Source organism: Trachemys scripta, chromosome 7 (assembly GCF_013100865.1).
Source record: "Trachemys scripta elegans isolate TJP31775 chromosome 7, CAS_Tse_1.0, whole genome shotgun sequence".
NCBI lineage: Eukaryota > Metazoa > Chordata > Testudines > Emydidae > Trachemys > Trachemys scripta.
In genome coordinates, this window is record NC_048304.1 from 90960704 (window position 1) to 90985521 (window position 24818).

At 39.9% G+C, this 24818-nt stretch overlaps 1 protein-coding gene across 1 annotated transcript in view; it reads right to left on the minus strand.

Annotated features, from left to right (window-relative positions):
- The window catches only part of PRKG1 (protein kinase cGMP-dependent 1), an 895613-nt gene extending 871490 nt beyond the window's left edge, over positions 1–24123 (minus strand). Inside the window, exon 1 of the mRNA XM_034775036.1 lies at positions 23435–24123. Coding sequence (XP_034630927.1) covers positions 23435–23700 — 266 coding nt within the window. The 5' untranslated portion in view covers positions 23701–24123. The remainder of the gene's footprint in view (positions 1–23434) is intronic.
- Between the last annotated feature and the right edge of the window lie 695 nt (positions 24124–24818).

The following is a 24818-nucleotide window of genomic DNA, read 5'->3' on the forward strand; positions in this document are numbered from 1 at the left end:
ATTTTGGAGTTGATGTTTGAGTCCCTGCTCCACAGTGGGTTGTGTGATTTATCTAGTAACTTCGGATTTGCTGCCTACCCTGCAGTATAACCTAAGACACAGATAGGAAGCGGTTAATTCAAACAAAGAATACAAGTACAATATTTCCAACTCTGTCGCTGACCTTTTATATGAGTTTCCCTGCTCACCCTTCTTCTGACTTGTCTATTTAGATTGTAAGCTCTTTGAGGCAGAAGTTGTCACTGTGTGTTTGTACAGAGCCTGGCACAATGGGGACCCAATCTTGGTTGGGCATACTACTGTAATATAAATAAGAGATAACCATAAATATATAGAAGAGAATTTTCAAACTTATTTGCCCAAAGTGAGGCACACAAATCCATTAAAGATTTTAGCCATGACGTATTGAGATATCATTTGATTTGCTTAATGTACAATTGAATGTTGCACAATAACCTGCTAAACAAAATAGATCTGTAGGATAGCTGTTGAATATAGTGCAGGAAATCTCCAGGTGCCAAAAGCAAACACTTATTGAGGAAGCTGACATTCTAGTTAGATGGAATTTTTTTTTCTGTATAAAGAAATTGCTGCAAAATTATATAGCTTTCTTTTTCAGCTCTACAGAAATATCAAGGGTGAAGGTGTTTATCTCACCCATTCCCTGGAGATTTATACAAGACTCGTGCCACCTTGTAACCACTAAAGCAGCAATTGTTGATGCTAGTGGTGTCAGTTACCTAATCCTTTCAATCCATCTGTTTACTGATGACTCTCCTGAAGGTGAAACAGATTTTTAAAGCCACAGTAGCCTATGAAGTTGATATGCTAGTCTTCTCAATGCCTGCTTTCTTGTTCTAAACTAATTGCAATTAAGGCTGCTACAGTAGAATGTAGATAATAGATCTTATTCACCTTGTCATCTTTCTTGCTATTTTGCGACTTTGGCAAAGCAGCATTTATTTACAGACAAGACATTGTGATCTAGTAACTCTTCAGAGGTCAAGTATATTTGAATAGTCTTGGAACAAAATAGGAAAGCAACAAGACATGGATAAGTAAGGGGAAATTTTCCAGCAAAACAGCAGTAACTTGTCACAGAATTTAGCAACACCAAAGCTTTCCACACTTTTTTCCCCAGCTTCCCCCCCCCTTCTTCCAGAACAGATTCTGGAAGTAAAAAGGAGACATTTGTAGTTCAAGTTCCTGAACTATATACTTGTGGTTAGTTCAAGGTATTTCAATTGCACTGAAAGACTTTGGGGGAAAATACCAAGATTTCCTGTAATTGGAAATGTCCTGGTAAAGGAAAGTTACTCTACTGTCTGTATTAAATGAGTTGTGGCTAGGTAATCCTTAATTGCTCAATCTCCAAAGTAAAAAATATCCAAGTACATATTTACTAGATGAAAGAAGTTTCTGTACATATGGATTGTGCTGAATGGTTGGGACAGTATAATGCAAAGTAGCATTTTCTTACTGTATTAAAATGAATTAATTCATATTCACAATGTAAAGATCTGTTTCTTAGGTGGAAAATGATTCTGGAAATCCTTGGCCTTGGCTTCCTCCTCCTCTGTGTTGGTCTTTTCTAGCCACACAAGGGAATGAAGAAGGTACTGTCTGCCTGCAGTGAGACAGCAACCAATTCTGACTTTTATGGCTTATTACTTGTAATCATTTACAATCTATCCTTCTGTAGTTAATAAGCTTGTTTATTGTTTTATCTAAACCAGTGTGCTTGAATTGAAGTGTTTGGGAAACTATTTGAGGTAACAGGATTTGTGCATATCATTTTCTAATAAAATGACAGACTTTATATGAGCTTGTGGAGCTTCTGCTGTCCAGGAGAGGGCTGGGCAGTACAAGACGCACATTTCTGGGGGAAATCTGGGACTGGGAATTGCTGGTGTTGGGCTGCAGTGTAATTTAAAAGTGGTTGGCCATAGCACTCATATAATAGAGCTTGGAGTCATATACATGCTGAAGGCTGTGTTAGCTGACAAGGAGTGGTTATGCTCACAGCAAAGCAGTGTAAAAGGAATCCCAGGCTTGAGGGGACACAGCTGTTCAACTGTCCAGACTGTACCCTGGGTAATGTCATACTCCCTTTCTGCAGATTAAGCCCATTACTACTTGTCTTACTTTTAGTGGACATGGAAAACAACTGGTCACAGCCCATAAAATATTTAAGGACTATTATAAGTCCCCTTCAGTCTTTTGTTCTCAGGATTAAACATACCCAGTTTTAACCTTTCCTCATAGATCAAATTTTCTAACTCTTAACATTCTTGTTGCTCTCCACTGGACTCTAATTTGTCCACATATTTCCTAAAGTATAGTGCCCAGAATTGGACACAGTACTCCAGCTAAGGCCTCCCAAGTGCCAAGGACAATTACCTCCCATATGACATTCCTGTTAATACACCCCAGAATATTATTAGCCTTTCTTCTCAACTGCACCACTCTACCCCCCAGATCCTTTTCAGTAATACTACCACTTGCCAATTATTCCCCATTTTGTAGTTGTGCCTTTGATTTTTCCTTCATAAGTGTAGTACTTTGCACTTGTCTTGATTGAATTTCATTTTGCTGAAACCAAACCAATTCTCCAGTTCATCAAGGTCCTTCTGAATTCTTCTCCTGTTCTCCAAAGTGCTAGCAACTGCTCCAAGCTCAATGTCATCTGCAAATTTTATAAGCGTACTCTTCACTCCATTATCTAAGTCATTAATGAACTTATTGAATAGTAGTGGACCCAGGACTGACATTTGTAGGACCCCACTGGATATTCCCTCCCAGTATGACAATGAACCATTGACAACTACTCTTAGTATAGTCTTTCAACAAGTTGTCCATCCACCCTTATAGTAATTTAATCTAGACCACATTTCCCTAGTTTGCTTATGAGAATATCATGAGGGACTAGATCAAAAGCCTTACTAAAAATCATACAAAAATTATCATAAGTTATGGACTTGTGTACAGGAGGACTCCCCAAGGAGGACAGAGGCAAGAAATGTGTTCAAACATGCCTCAGGAACATGGACTGGAAATAATACGGCAAGAGTTTGACTATATAAAAGACTAGTTTGGCTATCTAGAGGCGTTTCTTCCTGAAAGAGGGGGAGAAAACAGATTATTTGGAAGCTAAGAAAAAAAAGCTCATCAGCTGGCCATAAAGTGTGCGGGGTTGGGGGGAGGAAGAGAGAGAGAGGATGGGAAGGGAAAGGTACAGACCTGAGAGCAAATTCTCTGCTGGCATAACTCAATTGAAGTCAGAATTATGCTAGCAGAGAATTTATTCAATAGATTTAAACATGTAAATTACCTTCCTTTAACCTCTTTAATAAGAATGACTACTTGATCCACTGAGGTTCTGTGCAGTCCTTGCACAAGAAAGAACAGAACAATGTTTTTCTTTATGTCTGAGGCTTTTTTCTGCTTCCTTTCTTACTTAAATAAATAGTAACTATAATTTGTATTTGGCTGTTCATACTGAGGGACCAAGTGCTGATTGTCATTTCCGGAAGATAAGAAAAGTTCTCCTCTTGGATGATGTAAAACAAACAGGTAGACTCCACTGACCCAGCACTGCCAAAGTCACAAAAAAAAGAAGCTCAAGAGTGATTATAATCTGAGCCCTGAGAAATGAGAAAATTGGGGTTCATGCTAGCATAGAGGGAGCCTGGGGACCTCAAGGTTACAGAGGTGCAATGAAAAACTGTTTACATATTTTATGGAAACACTGTCTCTTGCTTCAGTTGATTCTTTCTTGTTGTTCTTACAATAATAGTCATCCTTATCCCCAGATCAGAATCCAGACTTCACATATTCCACAAAAAATGTATGGTCTTACATTGTTTAACTGTACCAACTAATACAATAACCAGCACACACCTAGGTTTGCAGAAATAGACATACTCCTATGGAGGTTAAACAAATCCATCTTCTAATTACAATACAACAGTTTTATATTATAAAATAAATTGAAAGTATATTCAGAATTTAGAAGCATCCATTTTTTTCAAAGCATGCCAATAAGATTCACTTTTTGAGTGTACTTAAAATCTTGTTTCTTTGTGCTAAAGATTATCAGTAAGTATTGTGACAAAGTTCCTCCTCTACCTTGGTGGGTCCTCCGCTTATTGGCGGATTTGCTCGCTTCACAGATTCACCCTGTGGGTCAGGAAACAGTCCAGAGACCTTCCCCTCTGGTAGAAGCTATAGTCCAGGTCAATTCCCCCTGTGTTTGATCAGGAGTTGGGAGGTATGGGGGGAACCCGGGCCCGCCCTCTACTCCAGGTTCCAGCCCAGGGCCCTGTGGACTGCAGCTGTTTAGAGTGTCTGCTGGTACAGTTGAACGACACCTACAACTCCCTGGGCTACTTCCCCATGGCATCCTCCCAACACCTTCTTTGTCCTCACCACCAGACCTTCCTCCTGATGTCTGATAACGCTTGTACTTCTCAGTCCTCCAGCAGTACGCCTACTCACTCTCAGCTTCTTGCACACCTCTTGCTCCCATTTCCTCTCACGCACTTCCTTTCCTCTGGCTCCCCCTGGCTTGACTGGAATGAGCCCTTTTATAGCATCAGAGGGGCCTTAATTAGAGTCAGGTGCTTAACTGCCTCACATTAGCGGGTTAATTGGAGTCAGGTGGTCTATTAGCCTGGAGCAGCCCCTGCTCTGGTCACTCAGGGATCAGAAAACTACTTATCCAGTGGCCAGTATATCTCCCTTCTGCTACTCTGCTGTTCCCAACTGGTCTGGGTCTATCACAGTATGCTATATTCTTCCCTGCACACACTTTAAAAAAAAAACAAAACAAAAAAAAAAACTTTGAAAAATACTTTTACAGCAACCAGTATGTTTAGAAATCAACATTACATAATTTTTGCATCTCCCTGAACTATTTCACAAAGCCAATACTTCCAACACCACCTGTTACCTCCACCAAAGTTTAAATTCTGAAGATGAAAAATGTCCGCATATTTCTAGACTTTGTAGCAGAATTCTAAACTAATGCCCCAATCCATCAATTCTCACACAGGCCAAACTCCAGGATCTGGCTCCATAGTTGTTAAAAATGTCCCCATTTCTGTTATCTAATTCTGTACTATTTTCGCTTCAGGGGATTCTTCGAAGCAATACAAAAATATCCAAACTGGAAACCTTCCTTTAGGACACATTTAATAAGTGTCATTTCTTATGGGGCCTGTCATTCTCACAGCCACTGATTGATTCCAATTACCATAATTGCACTTCTGCATTATAATTAGTCCTGTTCAATGGCATATGCTGTATATGTCAAACTTCTGCATGAATTCCAGGTCATTCAGAAAGCTTTGGAGAATCCATCTGGGATCTTTGAATATTACCCACTCAATTTTTGTTCCTTCAAGTAATCAAGACAATGGATACATCATAGGATAAACAACACATGGTAGGAAGAGAACTAAATATTCATATTGTACCAATACTATGCAAAGCACACCAAAAAAAGTTTAAAAAAATCAGTTGTGGACATGGCACACGTAAGCATATAGATGATAAAATAAGATGAGACTGGATGACAGGGGATGGATCACTTGATAATTGCCCTGTTCTGTTCATTCCCTCTGAAGTATCTGACACTGCCCACTGTCAAGACAGGATACTGGGCTAGATGGGCCAGTCAGACCCAGTATGGTCGTTCTTACATTCTTAAAACAAGAATTTAGTTGAGTCATAATTCTATTAAAGAAAAAAACATTTTAAGTAGAAATGTATTGATTTCCCAATTAAAATGAAATGATCCTTGCAATAATATTTGATTATTGATTGATACAGAAGCTTCAGAATGGCAGCAAAAATAATAAAACTCTCACAGCACCTTCCAATACAATTTTTAACTATTCTCAATTTTCTTTATGTGCAAAATCTAAGGGTGTTTTATTTTTACTGCATACTGTAAATTAAAAAAAAATGCTATTTTTAAATTGTCACATTGGAGTTATTTTCTCTCAACATAGAAATTTTTAGCTTTGAGGTTAAACATTTCAACGTTTGGGGAATTCTGTTTTCTATAAATTTGCCTGGAGAGAGAATCAAAATCAAATTCCGCAATTTTACCTTCACAGTTCTACATATCTACATCCCTGCCACTCTCGTACTGCTAAAGCCCTACGTTTTGCCACTTCTCCTTCCTTTCACACACACTTTGTATCCTTCTTCCATAACCACTTCTGTGCCTTCTCATATAGATTTCCCAAATACAGCTGGAATGATCTCCTGGGTATCATACGCCATACTACCTCCATCCTTGGCTCCAAATACCTCCTCAAACTCCACCTCTTTCAAATGCCTTGTCAATGGAAACCCATACTCCCATGCCAAACTAACAACAATAAATAAATCTTTATTAAAAAAAACATATGGAAATCAAGAAACCTGATGGCCTTATACAGTATACATCTTAAAGCTGAATGAACTATTCATAATTTGTCTGAAGATTTTATTTTAAAAAATATCAGAGTATATCATGGTATGTAACATTGTAATTCATTAATTTAATTTATTAAACAATTTAAAGCAATCTATTTTCATTTTAAAGATTGTGACTAGTTCATTCAGAGCATTCAATACTCTGTAGATTCAACATCTTACCTGAGCTGAGTTGTAACTGGTCAGCTAAGTCACATAGTATTGATTCTCTTGCAAGAACGCTGGTACAAATACTTCCATGTGCACATTCTGTGAAAATGTGCACTAGTACATATTGTTAACCCAAGAAAGCAAATGCAAAAGTGGTGCAAGTATATACCAAGCCAGTTCATTTAAAAATTGGAGCAAGTAGTCATACTTTTTTTGTAGTACTAGCCCACCTTTAGTAAGGTGTTCTCTCTCCCATTTTGTGTCTTATCTATTCCAAATAATAATTTCCTTAGAGTAGGGACAATGTCTTTTCATTATGAAGTGCAATGAACATCTGGTGCTGTATTAGTAAATACTGTTGATAATGCAGTTCTTTTAGCAAGCTAAAGAAGAAAGGCTCCAGTTTGTATGTTAAAGTGATATGTTTTTGAACTTGCATTCTTTAATTACTTTGCTTTTCTAATTTTAAATGTTTAAATATATATAATATACTATATTTGTATTGGACAATTGGCATGACATCTCACTGAAGTCTTTCAGGCATCCAGTCTTATGGAATACCTCAGCAGATAGAACAGATATGCTACATCAACAATGAATTAAAAAAAAAAATCTGTCCTCCTTATATGTCCCTCAAAACTCCTTCTTAAAAAATGGTATTAAGGGACTTATATATATATATATTTCCTATTCACGTTCAAATTTAGATTAAGAGAAACTACGTTAGTCAATTCATTTATAAGTGAATGAATCAGATTGCACTGTGAAATCTAAAGGTAACTAATAAGCCCATTTACTATAAAGCCAGGCCTAATAAAAAGGAAATTATTTATTCAATTCAAACACTATTCATTTGGCCTGGTACTATTTGATGAGCTAATTTTAGTTACAAGAAAACTCATTACACCAGCCACAAGTCTGATTTGCTTTATTCAAAGCCTTGTTTAGAAAACTATCCTCAGAATAGGACAATAGCTGAGCTGCCTGAAATGGACATCAAAATCTGCATTGACTTGCATCCCATTCAAAATCAGTTACTTCAGCAGAATAGAAGAGTGAAAAAAATCAGTGCACAATTTTGCTCTATGGATGTAGACACATGCAAAAATGAACTTTTTTTCCTTCTAAAGAACCAGTTTCTTAAACTACATAGTTCATGTTCCAAGATGTACATTCTAAAAGCACAGTTGCCTTTAATAACAAAAAAACGGTTACTAACCTGCTCTGTAATTGTTCTTTGAGATGTGTGTGTAGATGAATATTCCACTCAGGTTTGTTCATGCCAAGTGCACTGCTGTCGGAGGATTTTCCCTCCATAGCAGTACTAGTCAGGGCAGTGCACACACTTTACCCCTCTCACGGTTCCTCAAGAGGCTATATAAGGGCAGTGGCACCCTGACCCCACCCTCAGTTGCTTCACCCCAGAGCAGGTGGTTTAAAATTCCAATGGAGAAGGAATGGAGGGAAGACCGTGGAACACAAGTCTTTTTGTCAGCACCAAGGCTATTGATTGTAGCAACCCTAGCCCTGAATCTGTAGACGTTGAGGAGCCTGAACAGCAAGCAGTACCAATACTATGTTCTCCTCTTGAATTAGTGGGGAGGCAGAAGAAGTCCATCACTGCCACATAGGCTTGCAGGGTCATTGGTATGGAAAGAAGTAGCACCACACTATGTATGTATAGGTACTGGAAATGACAGCTGTCTCCCAAACAGTACCAGAGTCAACAGTACAGCATTGGAATTTTCTTGCCTTGATACCAGGGAGATGCAAGTTAACGGCACAGCTCTACCCGGGCTGCCTGACTCTTGTGAACATTGTGTGACTGTTTTTGATGAAGAGGACAAATCTCTTGTTGTCTTTGAACATCCCTGATTCATTTTATGGGTCCTATTCCAAGATACTCGAGATGATGTGGATCAACCCGCTTCCCTTTTTCAGGGAAGAATCAGAGCCCAGGAGTCCATCCACTGTCAGCAACAAAGTGGAAGATGGTTGAGGGCAGCCAGTCCCACTGGCTGAAGAAGGTTCCTGTGCTGATGAACGCCTCATAGCCTGTTCCAACAGGTGCTGCATCAGGCAAAGGTCTCTTGAAATCTTCATTCTCTTTTTGAAGGTACAGCAGATATTACACTTTCCCTCAAGGCAGTGTTTCCCAAACTTGGGATGCCGCTTGTGTAGGGAAAGCCCCTGGTGGGCCGGGCTGGTTTGTTTACCTACTGCGTCCGCCGGTTCGGCCGATCGCAGCTCCCACTGGCCGTGGTTTGCTGCTCCAGGCCAATGGGAGCTGCTGGAAGCGGCACGGGCCGAGGGACATACTGGCTGCCGCTTCCAACAGTTCCCATTGGCCTGGAGCAGCGAACCGTGGCCAGTGGAAGCTGCGATCGGCCGAACCTGCGGACGCGGCAGGTAAACAAACCAGCCCGGCCCACCAGGGGCTTTCCCTACTCAAGTGGCATCCCAAGTTTGGGAAACACTGCCTTAAGGTGATCTTTGTCAACACATAGCAAGCAGCGAGCGTAGGAGTCACTGTTGGGGATCAAGACCCCACGCACAGGCAACATTTGAAACCTGGAGAATGGTGCAAACCATCCAGTGCTGTGCACCACAAATTAGTATAAAAAATAACTAAGAACTACAGTAAACTACAGATACTAACTATTTATAGGGTAAGACTCAATGGCACTAGTGTGTTGCAAAGAAAAACTGTAGAAGGCTCACACATGGGGAGTTCTGACTAAGCCCACTGGTAATAAGATGAACAAAGGGGGGTTGGGGTGGTGCCAACCTCATAAAGCCTCAGGAGGGGCCACAAGGGGGTTTGAGGCATGTCAGACCAACAGGTATTGCTGCAGGAAAGAAGTCTCCAACTCCAGCATACATGGCACAAATACACTGAGTAGAATACACATAGAAGAACCATGGAGTTTGCTAGGACCTCTAAAGCTTTTCTTCATCATCCTTTTTAAAAGGTCTTGGCCAGTTCATCAGATTAGAGAAAAAAGTGTGTCCTTGAAATAACATACAAGCAACATTATTCCAAGGTTATAGGTAAACAAATTACAGGTTTCAGGGACCAGTGCTGTACATTGTTTCATACGTTTAATTTTGCTCTCAAATACACAATCACAACTCTTAATGATGCCAATGCACATTGTGCCTGTGTATCTGGGGGCAGAACTGAGCCCACTGAATAACAACAAAGGAAACCACTAAAGAACAGCATCATATACATATATATATATATATATATAAAAAATTGGAATCAGGCAAATTTCCTCTCCCTGCACCAGAAAGGGCCACTGCACCCTAACGGGAATTCATTGGAGTAGACAGCTTTAATCGGTCAGGAGCTCTATAGTAATCTCACCAGGGGTCTATAGTAGTCCCCTCACTGAAAACTCTACTGAATCAACACACCCTACTGCTGCCATGCCCAGGCCCATTCCAAAATTACCACTGTCCAATTTTGCATTGGTCAAGTGTGATCACTCCTGGTAGCAGGGAGGTTGTGGGGGGGTTAGCCAACAAAATCACCCTCCTAACAGGTTTTTCCACCATCAGGGATCCCCCCCCCCCCAGGCACTGCACCAGCAGAACGAAGATAATAGGTGGCTTGGAAATATTGATTAGATAGATGTTGGCACAGGAAGTATCAGAGGTACAAACAAATCTCAGGATTTCAAATTCTCTATTCTAGTACACAGACCACTACACCATGTCTCTCTCTGTCAATTGGATTTGAATTCAAGAGTCCCAGTGAGCAGTGAATAGTGGAAACAGCAAACTCAGTGGAAGACAGTCTTAGAATACATCATAACTGTCATACCTACATATTATGTAAGAGTGGTCGTGGCCTGCCTATGGCTTGAAGCAGTGAATTCCACACTTCCCTCCACAACCCTGGTGTAGTATCCTTCACAAAGCCTATTTGTTCAGGTTATACAGGGGGGCGGGAAAGGGGGTGAATTTTACCCCAAAATACAAAGCCAAAATTGTGCTAATGAATCCTGCTGTTTACAAGCAATGATAACTGGTATGAAAATATATTAGCTTCTTCTGCTAAAATGGACACTTTCAGATTTGATTAAGAATTTTCTTTTCACTTTGTTTCCTTATTGCTTTCACTAGTTATTCCTTTTCTACTGTCCACCTATTTTAATTACACTCATCTACAAATTGTTTAACACAAAGGGAACAAATATGTTTAAAGAACTTCTATGAATGGAATATTAAAAAGCTAAATAATAAAATGTTGAAACAATCCTTTTTCTTTTGCAGCAACAAGGTCAACATGCATTACAACATTCTCACAGAATCTGAGCTGTGCAAGATATTTTCCAGGAGCAGCATCTAACTCCAGGTGTGACTGAATGGGTATCTTGGGAGAGATTTTTTCCCTAGGTCTGTAGGTTAGGCTGCAAAGAGGGCTTGTTTTGTTATTTTATCCCTTTGTATGTAATTTTCCTTTTCTACATTTTATCACCCTGAGGAATTTATTTGTATTCATATATTATACATATTTTATACCATCTTTCCGATAATGTAGCCTAAGGCCTAAAGAAAACTACATTCTGTGTGACTTAAAAAAAAAAAAAAAAAAAAAAAAAAGTCCCACTGTAGCGGAGTAGCTTACAATGCCATATATGTCTAAATCTATGCACTGCTCTTAAAAATATAACAGTAAGTGAGAGATTAACTTTTTTCCTTTCCAAACACCACACTGAATTTCTATTATATCCAAATGTTATTTTGAAAGGTAATATTCCCCACTTAAAGAACTTTCCTTTTTTTTTATTTTTAAAATGAGATCAAAGATTTGAGAGACAGAAACAGTTTAAAATTATAGAGGTGGTTCCAGGCAATGCTATGATAAAGTTATATATAACACTTTTAGGTATTCATAACAAAACCAGGAAAATTTTCTCCAGGCTAAAGTTGCATTATACTGTAATCTCTTAACTTCAGTGAAGTCTGTTTGACTGAGGGTTAGTCTCCCCAGGGAAGCAGTGAAAGTCCTATCACTTATCTAATTTAAAAGTTCTAATTCTGAACAAAGCATTCAGAATACACTATTGGGGACAACTCTGGATTGGCAGGGGGACAGATAGGATGATCTTTTTTGTTTCTGAGCCCAATCCTGCAAGTGTTACTTATCTGAGTAGTCCCACTGAAGTGTTGTGTTGATAAGCGGATCTCTTGGGCCACACCAGGGATAAGATGTTAATAAAACCCTTGTTCACTGTTATAACATTAAACAGTTAAGTGTGGTCCAGAGTTGTGTGTTAAGCTATCGCTGGCTTATTCCCATTGGAACAAGCCTGATTAAATATCTTTTTAGCCTTTTACTAAAGACACAGAAAATAGAAAACAGTTAAAGCATTAAGTAAGACTTTCATTTTAATTATATCCGTTATTCCTTTTTTCTTTAGCTGTATAGTCTTGCACAGGAAAAACCTCTGTTTGATAACCTTTTAGATGGAGCTAAAATAGTATTAACTGTTTTTTGTTGTTGAAAGGAGAAAAGATTAATTTAGATAGTCGAACTATTGTTCAAGGTCAATTCTGTTTCCTTCAATGGGAAAAAAAAAAGACACAAACAAAAGGGGAGAGAAAAGAATAGCAAAGAGAAAATGTTGTGACGTTGTGCAGTCTATATGGTTTTATAAAAACATGATAAGTGAATATAATGTAACTGGGATATGCTTCATGCAAAAGGTCTCTTGTAAGGTATCATTACAAAGCTTATAATCTACTGAGTGTGATCATCCGATTTGTATAAATGTACCACTCTTGTATCTAAAACTAAAAATATAAAATAGAACTCTGAGGGCCTATTGTAATTCTGTAAAGTGTGGGCCATTAATGATGGTTTGGAATCTTGATGACTCCCATTGTCTGCAGAGTCTTCCTATATATGTGTGTGTGATGACAAGTGAGTAATGAAGTCTTGCAGTGAGGTGATCATGTCACCTGAACTGGAATCCATCTTTAACCTGGTGCTTTTCCAGTGAGGGGGCATGGAAACCCAGAGGGACAAAGGGTTCCCGCCTTATGCAAAAGATATATAAAGGGGTGGAAGAGAAAAAAGGGGAGAGAGAAGCCATCATGAGGAATCCCCTAGCTATCACCTGAGCTAGAACAAGAGCTGTACCAGGGAAAAGAATTGTGCCCAGGCCAGGAAGGTGTCCAGTCTGAGAAAAAAAACTTACTGAAGCATCTCTGAGGGTGAGATTATCTGTATTCAGTTTGATTAGGCATAGATTTGTGCATTTTATTTTATTTTGCTTGGTGACTTACTTTGTTCTGTCTGTTACTACTTGGAACCACTTAAATCCTATTTTCTGTATTTAATAAAACCACTTTTTATTTAGTAATTTATTCAGAGTATGTATTAATACCTGGGGGAGCAAACAGCTGTGCATCTCTCTCTATCAGTGTTATAGAGGGCAAACAATTTATGAGTTTGCCCTGTATAAGCTTTATGCAGGGTAAAACGGATTTATTTGGGTTAACACCCCATTGGGAGAATGCAATTTCTATCTCTACTGCTGACTCTCACTTGCCATCTCACTTCTGGAGAAACAGACCAGTACAGTCTGATCAGCCACTCCAAGACTTAATAAAAGGCTGACAGGCGCTGGCAGAAGTAAAGGCTTTGCTTACTTGCCTTTCTGGACTGGTCACAGAGCCACAGCAGCACTGCAAAGGTGGGTTGTCTCTGCTGGCTATGCCAGACTCTTAGTAGACAGAGGCAGAAAGAGCAAGGTAGGAAGGAAGATGGGGAAGAGCAGAGTGACACATGAGGGAGAGGCTGACAGCAAGAACTTCAGGCTCACATCTCAGGTTTTGTTCAGTGTTTAGCTGAAGCTGCTGATGTCATCCGATTTCCTCTTGATGGCCTGGTCTGATTAACTGACTTTCAGCCTCAAGAAAACAAAACAGTTCATGGTGGCTCTTAGGAGAAGGTGGGGTTAGCAGACATGATAGTGAAGCTCACTCCTTGCAGTCCACCCATCCCACTATTCTTGTCAGTGCTCCGCACATAAAGGAATATCCAACCTCATCCCATTAAAATCAACCACAAGACATTTCAGTAATTTTAAACAATAAGCTTTCCCTCTCTTTTCTGGGATCTTTCAGCTTGTGGTTATGCCAACCCCTGATTGTACCTGGAGTTCTTTTTACATAAGTGATCCAGTTAGTAACTGGATACTTTTCTGCAACTCTTGCTTACTTTTCTAAACACTTGTGAAACAAGCTGAGCTGGACTTTTGTTACCTTGGACAACTTAAAGCCCAGACCTCTGCACAACAGAATTCAACAGTACAACTTGAATAAGAAAGGATTAGTCAAGAAATATAGATTTTTCAGGATCAGGCTTAGATTCAGCCATTCTTTCCAGAATATTCATATATATTTTTAAATTACAGTAGAATTCCTGTAACAGATTATCATCTCTCAAGACCTGCAAAATGCTAGGGCCTCTAATGAAATAATAAAAGTAGTTGCTTCACGTACATGTCAGCTGCTTTTCAAAGGTGAGGACACTCATCACCTAGCAAGACCATGCTCTCTGCATTAGCAAAAGGGACTCTTTTTGCAGGAAGTGAGTCAAAAGTAGTTATGCTTCTGTATTTATTATTGAAATAAAACTGCAAATGAGTGATTTAACATTTAGATGTAGCAGCTGCATGCACACAGCAGTTAGTTTGCATCAAAAATTTCATAAGGGCTTTTTAGCATGCTGTGTTACTTTCTATGAAATGATCTATGGAATAAAGGCTCCTTAAAATATATTGACAAAATAAAGCCTAATGATTCTAATGTAGCCATTGTGATCTTTTGTATTAATCAGTATTTAGGTATGCCCTGTCACAACACACTGAAGCCAGATGGTATATCAGTAATCCGTGGGATGACTAACATGGAGATTTTCTTTTTAATCTATACCTTTAAAACAATTATACTCTTCCTGTATATGTTGTGGTGGCTAACCTAGACAGACAAAGAAGATATTCTTTGGTTATCTATCTTGTTGACTATTAACCACCTGTAACTGTTTCCTGCATATTGTAGTTACCTTGGAGCATAATGAGGGTTGGCCTATTGTGACACACCCCAAAGCACCTTGGACAGAGTCTCAGATGTAAAGATCATAAAATATTTAACAAAGCCTTTACAACCTCAAAAGATGCTGCAGGAATTATATTGAAAATGGAGTTCCATATACATTTATAGTAATCTTTACACAATTCTGATTTTAATAAAGATTTAAAGCCAAAAGGAAATAGCAAACACACCAACAAATCATTCAAGACAGTTTAATAACTTTAACATGACAAAAAAAATAATCAAGAAAATACTGTTTTAGGGCAGCCACTCCACCTCTATCAGCAAGTGATCCAGAGTCCAAGAAATATTATGCATAACACAATGAAAGCCTTAGATCTGAATTCCCTTCCTTTCATTAAAGATTTAAGCTTAGCATAATTCAAGTTTTGCTTTATATATGTATTAATACACTGTACTAAGTCTTCATCAAGGGTATAAAACACACAAGCCATGGCACCAGAATTATTACTTTATTTCCAGCCTCTTGGCTGTTCTCATGAGTAGATATACAGGTAGAGCTGAATTACCTAGGTTTCATACAAGAAGGCTGAATGCTATTTTCCAGTGGTGCAGTGAATTAGACATGATCTCATATTAACGCATCCTCTATGTACCTCAGCTATGGGGAATGGGTTCTTTCTACCTTAACAGAAGATGCAAAAAATATCATTGGACTAGATGCTGATGTAAATGCATAAGGAAGTCAAAAATGTCCTTAAGAAGGCTTCTGAGGCCTTGGATCCAGGCACATAGGAATAAGCGATGTTATTCACCTGCTTACTCCTTATCAGAGCAAGTGGGATGGAGGGGAGCAGGGAATGGACAAAATCTTGGCTACATCCCCACTCCCTGCCTATAGTATCCAAGCCAGCATGAGCAGTCGTAATTTATGGCTAGTAATAAAGGCCAGTGGGTAACTAGCTTCTGGGAGCAAGAGGAATTTGACTCAGTGGTGTGTTTCTCTGAGTCACAATATTTCCTGGGACTACCCCTAGAGTGGTGCAATTTATGCACCACTACTGCATGCTCAGGGCTGTACCTAAAGTCAGATTCTAGACGTTAAATTATATTTATTTGATTAAATATTGCAAGAAAAATTATTAGACATTTGTTTATTCCAAATGTTATTGATATGGAGTTATGGGGAATTCATCAACAATGATCCCTGAGATCATGTTTGAAGAGCCAAATCCTAGCATTATACTAGATGCATCACACGGGTGTATGTTGAAATCTAGCAGTATTGAAAAGCAATAAGTTGTACATTGTTCTCTTTACACATTCTTTTCCTATAGTTTGACATATTAGACAATATAAAAATTAAGACTTGGTATGGTTTATTGATTCTGGAAAGCTGAACTTTGTCTGCTTGTCAGAAGAACAAGTAGTTGCACAAAGAATAAAAATGGAATTTTGACTAAAACCAAAATACACCCCAAAATTGTGTGTTAAACATTAAGTCCCACTGCCATCTTGTGGCAAACACTATAACTCTTCTTTCTGAACTTAAAAGCAAAAACACCTTTGAATGGTTTGGTATAAACTTCTTGCACCAAAATTACAATGGACAGATCATTTCTATTTTGCTACTTTGTTGTGGTAACAGTAAAATAAGGTTTATGAAAATCACAATACGCACTTATCTGCATCTTTAGGCACCAAAACACGTTTAAAATTTGGCAGTGCTTTGTACATGAGAAGTGCTCAGTGCCCAAGAGTTTTGGTTAACAACCAGGAATACTATCCTATCTCTCTCAGACATTACTGACATGCCCATAGTACCTAGTTACTAGATATATAGCTGTTACTAAGCTACAGAAGAAATAATTTAGGGGATTTTTTTTTTCCATTTTAGGTTCAGATAAAAAGCAAATAGATGACAGATCTTTTAGACTTCATCTAGTATTTTGTATCTATATATGTAAGTATTTAAACACACCCATGGTATGTGAATATTATAACAAATCACAAATATAGAAGATTACATGCTATTACCGTTGGAGTGATGTTAATGATTTTTTCCTACCACACCAGCTTTTTCCCTTGTCGAAAAAATGCTAGGTATATTTCAAACTCAAAAGGCAGTATGACCCCTTCCTCAAAAGTTTTCTGTGAGATTTATAAACAAGCACATTTATTTCTTCAACATAATTACTTACACACACACACCCCTTCCAAAATTAGAAAGAATTGCCATTTTTAGAAGACCACACACACACGCACAGAAAGCTACCTGCCATCATGGATAGGATGACTATCTGTAAAGTTTGTAAGGTTTTTGTTTATACCAGAATATTTACAAATCTATAGAAGTGTACACAAGAATGCTTTTCTTTTCTCATTATAACTAAATTATATTATTCAATAAAGATATTAGTTTGGAGTGATATAGTTTAAGAGTCTTTTCAGGATGTTTGCATGTAACACTAATTCTGTTATGTGAGACAAATTACTCCTTAATAGTGACCTTAAAAAAAAAAAAAAAAACAGTCATTGTCTTATAGGTGCAAATCTTTAATGCACAATATGATTAAGGCAAAAAAGAAAAGTACTTGCATATAAAAAAGGGAAAATATTCATGTATTTCTATTTTAATACAAATTTCTTCAGATCATAGTGAATCTTTAAAATGTTGACCCATTAAATTTTGAATGAAATAGAACAAAATATTAAAATAATATTAACGTTCTGCCAAATACATTTTATATCTACAATCTACTCTGTTTTATGCTCTCAGTAAGAATTGTTTTTCAAAATTTCTATCATGTTTATTTAATGTTGTTTAGTAGGAGGATTTCAGATTCATTTGTATATATTACAATAATATTTGCTATAAAAATATACAGTAATTAATTATCAATGTTCTTTTGGCAAGCAAAGGGATATAAAGCCCACTGGCATCTATAGGAAGGCTCCCATTGACATCAGTGGATCAGGCCCTAATGGGTTAAATTAAGAACAACTCAAAACTTAAGGATAGACTGATGTCAATATTGGTCTAAATTAGGGATGTCAAGCGATTAAAAAAAATAATCAGGATTAAACACATGATTAATCGCACTGTTAAACAATAATAGAATACCATTTATTTGAATATTTTGGGATGTTTTCTACATTTTCAAATATATTTATTTCAATTACAACACAGAATACAAAGTGTACAGTGCTCATTTTATATTTATTTTTTATTACAAGTATTTGCACTGTAGAAAAACAAAAGAATAGTATTTTTCAATTCACCTAATACAAGTACTGTAGTGCAATCTGTTTATCATGAAAGCGGAATTTACAAATGTACTGTTGTAATTGAAATCAATATATTTGAAAATTTAGAAAAACATCCAAAATATTTCATACATTTCAATTGGTATTCTATTGTTTAACAGTGCAGTTAAAACTGCGATTAATCGCAAATAATTTTTTAAGTTAATCCCGTGAGTTAACTGCGATTAATCAACAGCCCCAGTCTAAATATTTTATTGGCTTCTATTATACGGAAGTTGTCTCCAGATTTAGAAATGATCCTCATCCTGTACTCGCCAAATCAATTTCAGCTCTGTATGTATGTATGTATCATATCCTGGAGTCCCAAGGTGATTAATGGAGATACTGAACTATTGGCGATTTTAGGTGAGAAGTCAGAGAATCATGGAGATACCTAGTGAAAAATGGGACCACATCTACCTGGCAATTACTATCTAGAAACTCTAACTTTTAACCCTAGTAAAATATTGGAACAAAAATGCATGCAATTATTAAACATGTAGGAACATAATTACTAAGTATTGTGTTTATAAGCATAATTCCACACAAACAAGATCTCATTTTTGGTAAACTCCAGGGTTTAGGCTTAATGGACAAATAAACACAGTAGTCAGAGACTTGCAATGTACCTAGACTTCAACAAAACATTTTAACATTTTGTTACACTGTATATTTGAAAGATTGGATTTGAAAACCCATGAACAAAAATATTGTTAGGAATGATACACTACTGTTCAATGTATTAATTTGGGGGTAAATGGAGGAGAAGGAGGTTGGTCAGTGAATGCTGCAAGGATCATTATTGAGCCCAGTTTTGTTTAACTTAATTAATTATATGGGACAAGAACCTTAAACTCTCAGATACTAAATTGAAAAGTGTTGCAACCACCAGTAGGACACAGTAAGGGCATAGGAATCATACAATTATTAACAATGGAAAAATTCTGCAGAATATATTACAAAGTTAGAAATATGTTCAAGAAATAGGTGTCTGATCCTGTGAGATATTGAGCACCTGCAACTCCTACAGGAGACAGAAGCATCTCCCAGGAACAAAACCAAAATGAGATTCACTTTGGAAACATATAAACAAATACATGTGATAAAAACAGTCTGAAACAAATAATTAATGTGAGGGAGATATTTAGAAAGTAGAAATGCTGAAAGAGACCGGGGTGATAAAGGATGTGAACTTGGAGTATGATGCAACAATATAAAAAGTAATTGCGATTTTTGGAATGCACATGCAGAAGCATCATTGAACAAGAAAAGCATCTCTCCCCTATGGCCTGGAAGAATGCACCTAGAACCTGTATCCCTTTTTGAGCACCTCAGTGGCAGAAAGATGTCAACAAACTGGAGAGAATTTTAAGAGGAGAAACAAAAATTGTTAAGGATGTGAAAGTATTAACTCATTAACTGGCATTTTGCTGGTGGAAGAGAAAGAAGTTTCCCCACTGCAGTACTGCCTAAAGGCCTCAAACAGATTGGGCCCAATTGTGCTAGGCACTGTGTAAACACAACAAATGACAATCCCTGTCCCAAATTGCTCACAGTCTAAAAGACAAAAAAGTAAAAGATGGATGGAACAAAAATCGGGGACAAAGCAACAAATATAATAGGATGTGTGACCCCTAGCCAGTCCCTAGTAGTGATCACAGCTTGTCACCTCTCTGGCTGTTATCAGGTTGTAGTTTTCATATGTATTACAAGACCAGAAAGGAGAAGGTTACAGTAGTTAAGGCATGAGATGATCAGAGCTTGGACAAGAGTTTTGGCAACATGGGGAGACAGTGGAAGTTGAATCTTGGAATTACTTGGAGTATTACACAGGAAGAAGTGACAAGATTTCAATATGGTCTGGATGCATGGGTCAAAGGAGAAGGCCAAGCCAAAGATGACAGGTCTGAGGCACAGGGAGAATGGTGTTGTTCACCATTACAGGGAAAAGCACAGGGGAGGAGAGGGATGTAGGGGGAAAGATCAGGAGCTTGGTTTTGGCCATGTTAAGTTATATTTTATAACAGTGTGTCCAATGCAGAGCAGTTTTCTGAAGTGACAACCAAAATAGCCTGTGATCCAAGCTGATTTCTTTATGGATAATTTGCCCAAAATAAAAAAATTTCAGGTCTCCGATTTTTGTAGCTCACATATTGCAGATGCCTGGCTATAGCTTCTATTGAAGAAAACATATTTAGTTTCAGAAACAGCACTTGTGAAAGAGAGATGAGTTTGTTTTAATTTGAAGAAAATGGTTCATTTCCAATGCCGATCTTAGCTTTTATTTTTAATTGTTTTAATGGACAGCTGTCTCATCCACGGAATATCAGGTCGGGGGCAATTCATAGTATAGATTCAGATAATGCTGGACATTTCAGTAGTCTGTTTGATCGATACTATGAATTTTGAAGTGTCCACAGTCCTCAGTAGGATTTTTATATTTTCTCAGAGTTATTATTTGCTTGACATATGCTAAGAGCCCAGATCTCTTTTTCTCCCTGTTCTCACTGATGACATATGCATTTTGCAAAGATTATTTATGGAGGTCTTAATTTTATACACTCCACTAATGCAAGTAAATCTGAATAATGTATCAGAAGGCATTTGAGTAGTGATTATAGTTTGTAGTTAGAGAAGTTTGTTTGAATTTTGTAGCAATAAATATTTCAAAATCTATGTTTCTATAATTGTGTTAAAATATTATGAACACAATTTCAGTAATGATAATATTCACATACATCGTTTTTATTGTGTAATGTCCAGGTTCTAAATAGGAACAAAAACATTCATAGTACATTTATTCTGCTGTTGATGAGAAATCTCCAAGTGGTCCAGCAATTAAAAAGAAGACCTTAAAGAGGATACTATAACTTTAACAGCTGTCACTGGGCACATTGCTTGAGGCTATGTTATTGTAGGCTCAGTCATTCTATAAAACTCTCTCTTTCAGCTCCAATAAACCTATCAAGATTACTTCAACTTTTAGCAAGGGAACCCAGAACAGACCCAACATTTAAAAAGTAAAGCAGTTAAAGTGGAATGTCATAAATTTGAAGGGCACACCCTTATTTCTGAATAAAGTATTGGATCTGAATGAGCCAATCAGCCATACTTTTCTGACAAAGAAAAAAGGTATTGTTTGATATTCCTATTAACCACATACTGCTCCTTTAAATGTTCTGGTGCACCCCCCCACCCCAAATTCCAACCACTGCTATGTTCATATAGTATACTTGTCATAACTCTTTATAGTGAGTCAGCCTGCTGAAAATAAACTTTATGGGTTCCATTCTAAAGCATGGGCCCAAATACTGAGTGGAAAAAAGTTTACCCTCTGTCCTAGTGTAAACCAGAAAGAGGAGGAAGTGGGGACATACTTGCAAAGTATATTGCAAGAAAAATATGTGCTTTGACACATCTAATAGAATGAATAATCTGTCTGTAGCTAGAGGATCCCTCCACATAGGAGCTTTTCTCGACTTTGGACACAGCAGGAGGGGGGGGGGGTGGCTGCCACTTCCATACCAGAACTCTTTTTAAAGGCTTTTCCAGTGGGAATGTCACACACTTGACAATTATCACTTGGAATGCCATACTGCAAGCCCAAATGAATTTTAATTGGAGACCCACAGTGCCCTCTTTCAAGCCCTGGTGGAACCCCCTCCAGCCTGAAAAGCAGGACTGTCAGACTGAGAGGAATTTAAAAATAAACCCAGTCGTCAAGTAGCAATTAAAAAGCCGTGGTGAAATGTAGCAAAGGAACCATTGAATGGGGAAAAAAATCAGGCTTACACCCAAATCAATCTTTGGGGAACTGAGTTTCTTAAAGAGGCAGACAGGCAGAAATCTGGATCTGCTAGAAAGGAGGGGAGTAAGTCACCCAAACCAGCTGGGAAATAGTCAAGGGAATCACATCAAACAAACACACACAGAGGCAGCAGTTGACGCTGTGATGAAGCCAACTTTTAATCACACCCTTCTGGCTCTTTCAAATGGGCTGTGTCTGTAGCCCAGGCTCACAGACGTTTCTCACACAGGCCCGCTGGGGAACTGGGCTGATCTCACACTAACAATTCTCCACTGTTCCCAGGCCACCTCCGCGCGAGCGGCGCTCCGGACTCAGCGCCGCGCTTCTCCCGGGGAGGCGGGGAGCGCGGCGCGCAGACAGGGGACTCGTGGGGGACGGGGAAGGAGAACCGACCCTCTAGGGCAGCCGGGGGCCCTATAACGCCTCTGCCCCTGCGGCTGTAGGAGCGGAAGGCTCAAAGTTTCCAGCCCCGGACGGAGGAGAGGAGCGGATATTTCTGCCAGCTTGGCCGCTGCCCTCTCCCCTCAGCTTCCATCGCCATGGAGACCACAGGGCAGGGCCCCACTTCGCCAGCACCCTCCGGGGCCCAGTGCAGAGGCGGGCCCCGGGCAGGCTTTGGGGAGGGGGGGGGTGACCCTTGATGCAGCCGAGGCGCACCGCCAAGCAACTTGTCACGAGCCTATTGACCCCTCCCCCGCCGGTTCCCGGCAGCGTGACTGCACCGCTGCTCCCCCACCCGCTCCCCCCGGGACAGAGCTCGGGTTAATGGGATATTCAATATCCTGCCGTGTGCATTGCGCGCTCTGCACTTCCCGCGCCTAAAAGCCCCTAATGCGCTCTGGACTTCCGCTGGCTGCTGCCACAGGGGCTTTCATGCTGAGCCGATCGATGGGGCTTCTCCGGTGTCCGGGAGTCTTGCAGCAGCAGCCGCCAGGCAGGAGGGGGCCGGTGTAGGGAGCCGGGTTTTGCCTCTCAGCTGCTCCCTCCCCCTCCACTTTCGGCTATCACTGTCCCCAGTCCTGATCCCCTCCCCCTCCCCCGCGCACACCCGACCCCCATGTGGTTGAGGGAACAAGTTGTGGGGTCCGTCCAGCCCAGCTCGGGCAGCGGGGCCAAGGGTGGTTACTGAGCATGCGCACAGCGCTCAGGCCGGCTCAACAACAGCCGGGAGCACACGCTGATGGGGAGCGGGCTGTGACCCTGCCCGTCCCGGGACGAGCTGACCTGGGGCGGCCCGCAGCAGGAAGGCTGGAGAGGGGGGAGAGGGCGCAGAGAAGGCTGCTCGCCCGAGCCTGGGAGCTGGGGAGGGTTGGAGTCAGCCCATGATTTATGCAAGAGCCCAAAGAGAAACTTTGTGAGGCTTCCCTGCTCCGGCTGCCCCGCTCGGGGGTGTGACCCTTCCTCGGCCTGACAGCAGCACGGGACGGGCAGAAACAGCTACCATTTACCACCTGGTCCCCTTAACCGGAGGTGCGCGGAGCTCCGAGGAGACAGGATCTGTGCCCCCCTGCCCCCCGCAACCATCCCCCGGGGGCTGCAGGCGTCTAACGCAAGGCTGGCGACGACCTGGGGTAGAGGGGGTGTGCCCATGTCCCCAGCGGCTGATCCTACCTTTCCGATTTGGTGAATTTCCTAAATGCCTGTCTGAGGTCGTGGAAAGACCTGTAGGTCTGGGGTTCCGCGGAGATGCCCTGTGCCCGGGTGGTGCGGGGTCCGATATGGGTGGTAGGTACTGGCAGCACTGATTGGCATTTGTGCAGTTTTCTTTTCAGTTCCTGGATCTCCTCTTCCTTCTCTGACAATCGCTTCTCCAACTCTTTAATTCTCTCTTCCTTCAGCTGCAAAATCTTGGCAAAGTCCCCTTCCAGCTCGCTCATTTTCCAACCTTTGCTAACTTTGTTAGCCTGCAGCAACAGCAGCAGCAGAGAAGGCGAGCGCTGAGTGAATGAAGCTTCTAAATAAGTGAGCAGGGAGATCTGCTGCCACTAATGGGTGGTGAACAGCTTTCTTCGATCCACTTACTGCTGAATGGGCTGTAAACGGAGGCAGAGAAATCTGAAATCAGTGAAGAGGAGATGCTGAGTGCTAATCTGAACCCTCTGCTGGGAATAGGTGATTATCTTTCATTGAGAAACCAATTAGAGCTGTTCTTCCTCCCTTGATATCCGCCAGATTCACTCTAGGAGAGAGAGGGAGAAAGCACAAACAGTACACTGAGCTCCTAAACTGCGTTTGATCAGAACCGCAGCTCTCCCTCCATCATACAATAATCACTGTCCGACACTAAGTGGTACAAAAGAAGTGGGTGGGGGGCTTTGTGCCACTCTGCAAGACTTGATCCTTGAAATAGCAACAATTACCATGTGATCTAGAGGGTGACGCAGCTCCCTGTAACTGGATCCTAAGACTTTGGATTAAAAAAAAAGAGCACTTCATAAATATTAAAGCGTCTTCAGCTAATAACCTACATGAATCTATTCTCTCTCTCTCTCCCAACCCCTCACCCTCTCATCTCTTGCCACTGCTCATCTGGGTTGCATGACAAGGCGTCTGTGGTCCAGTTTGTTGTATAAGAGTGTGGATAAGATAACTTGTAATTAGATTTCGACACAAGAATCAGGACTTTTCGAACAATAAAGCTTCAATATTATTTTTACTAAATCGTTAAGTGGGGCTACGTCAATACTGTTTTATGTTCGTGAACTGAAAGGTGACTGAAACTCTGAGTAGCTGTTGATGGCAAAGGACACCTAACAATCTATGGGCTTGGTTGTGTTGTCTGTCGTTTGAGTCTTGAAGTACTGCTTAGAGTGCAGAATTATTCTTCTGTTTTAAATCTGATGACCCTCTAGACCCTCCACCACTCATACTCTACCAATTTATATGAGGAGCATTGATATGGCACCATTTCCACTGTACTTTAAAAAACGCATTTGTTTGATAGTAGATACTAGTTATCTCCTGGAAAAGAGGACATATGGGGCATCAGAATTAC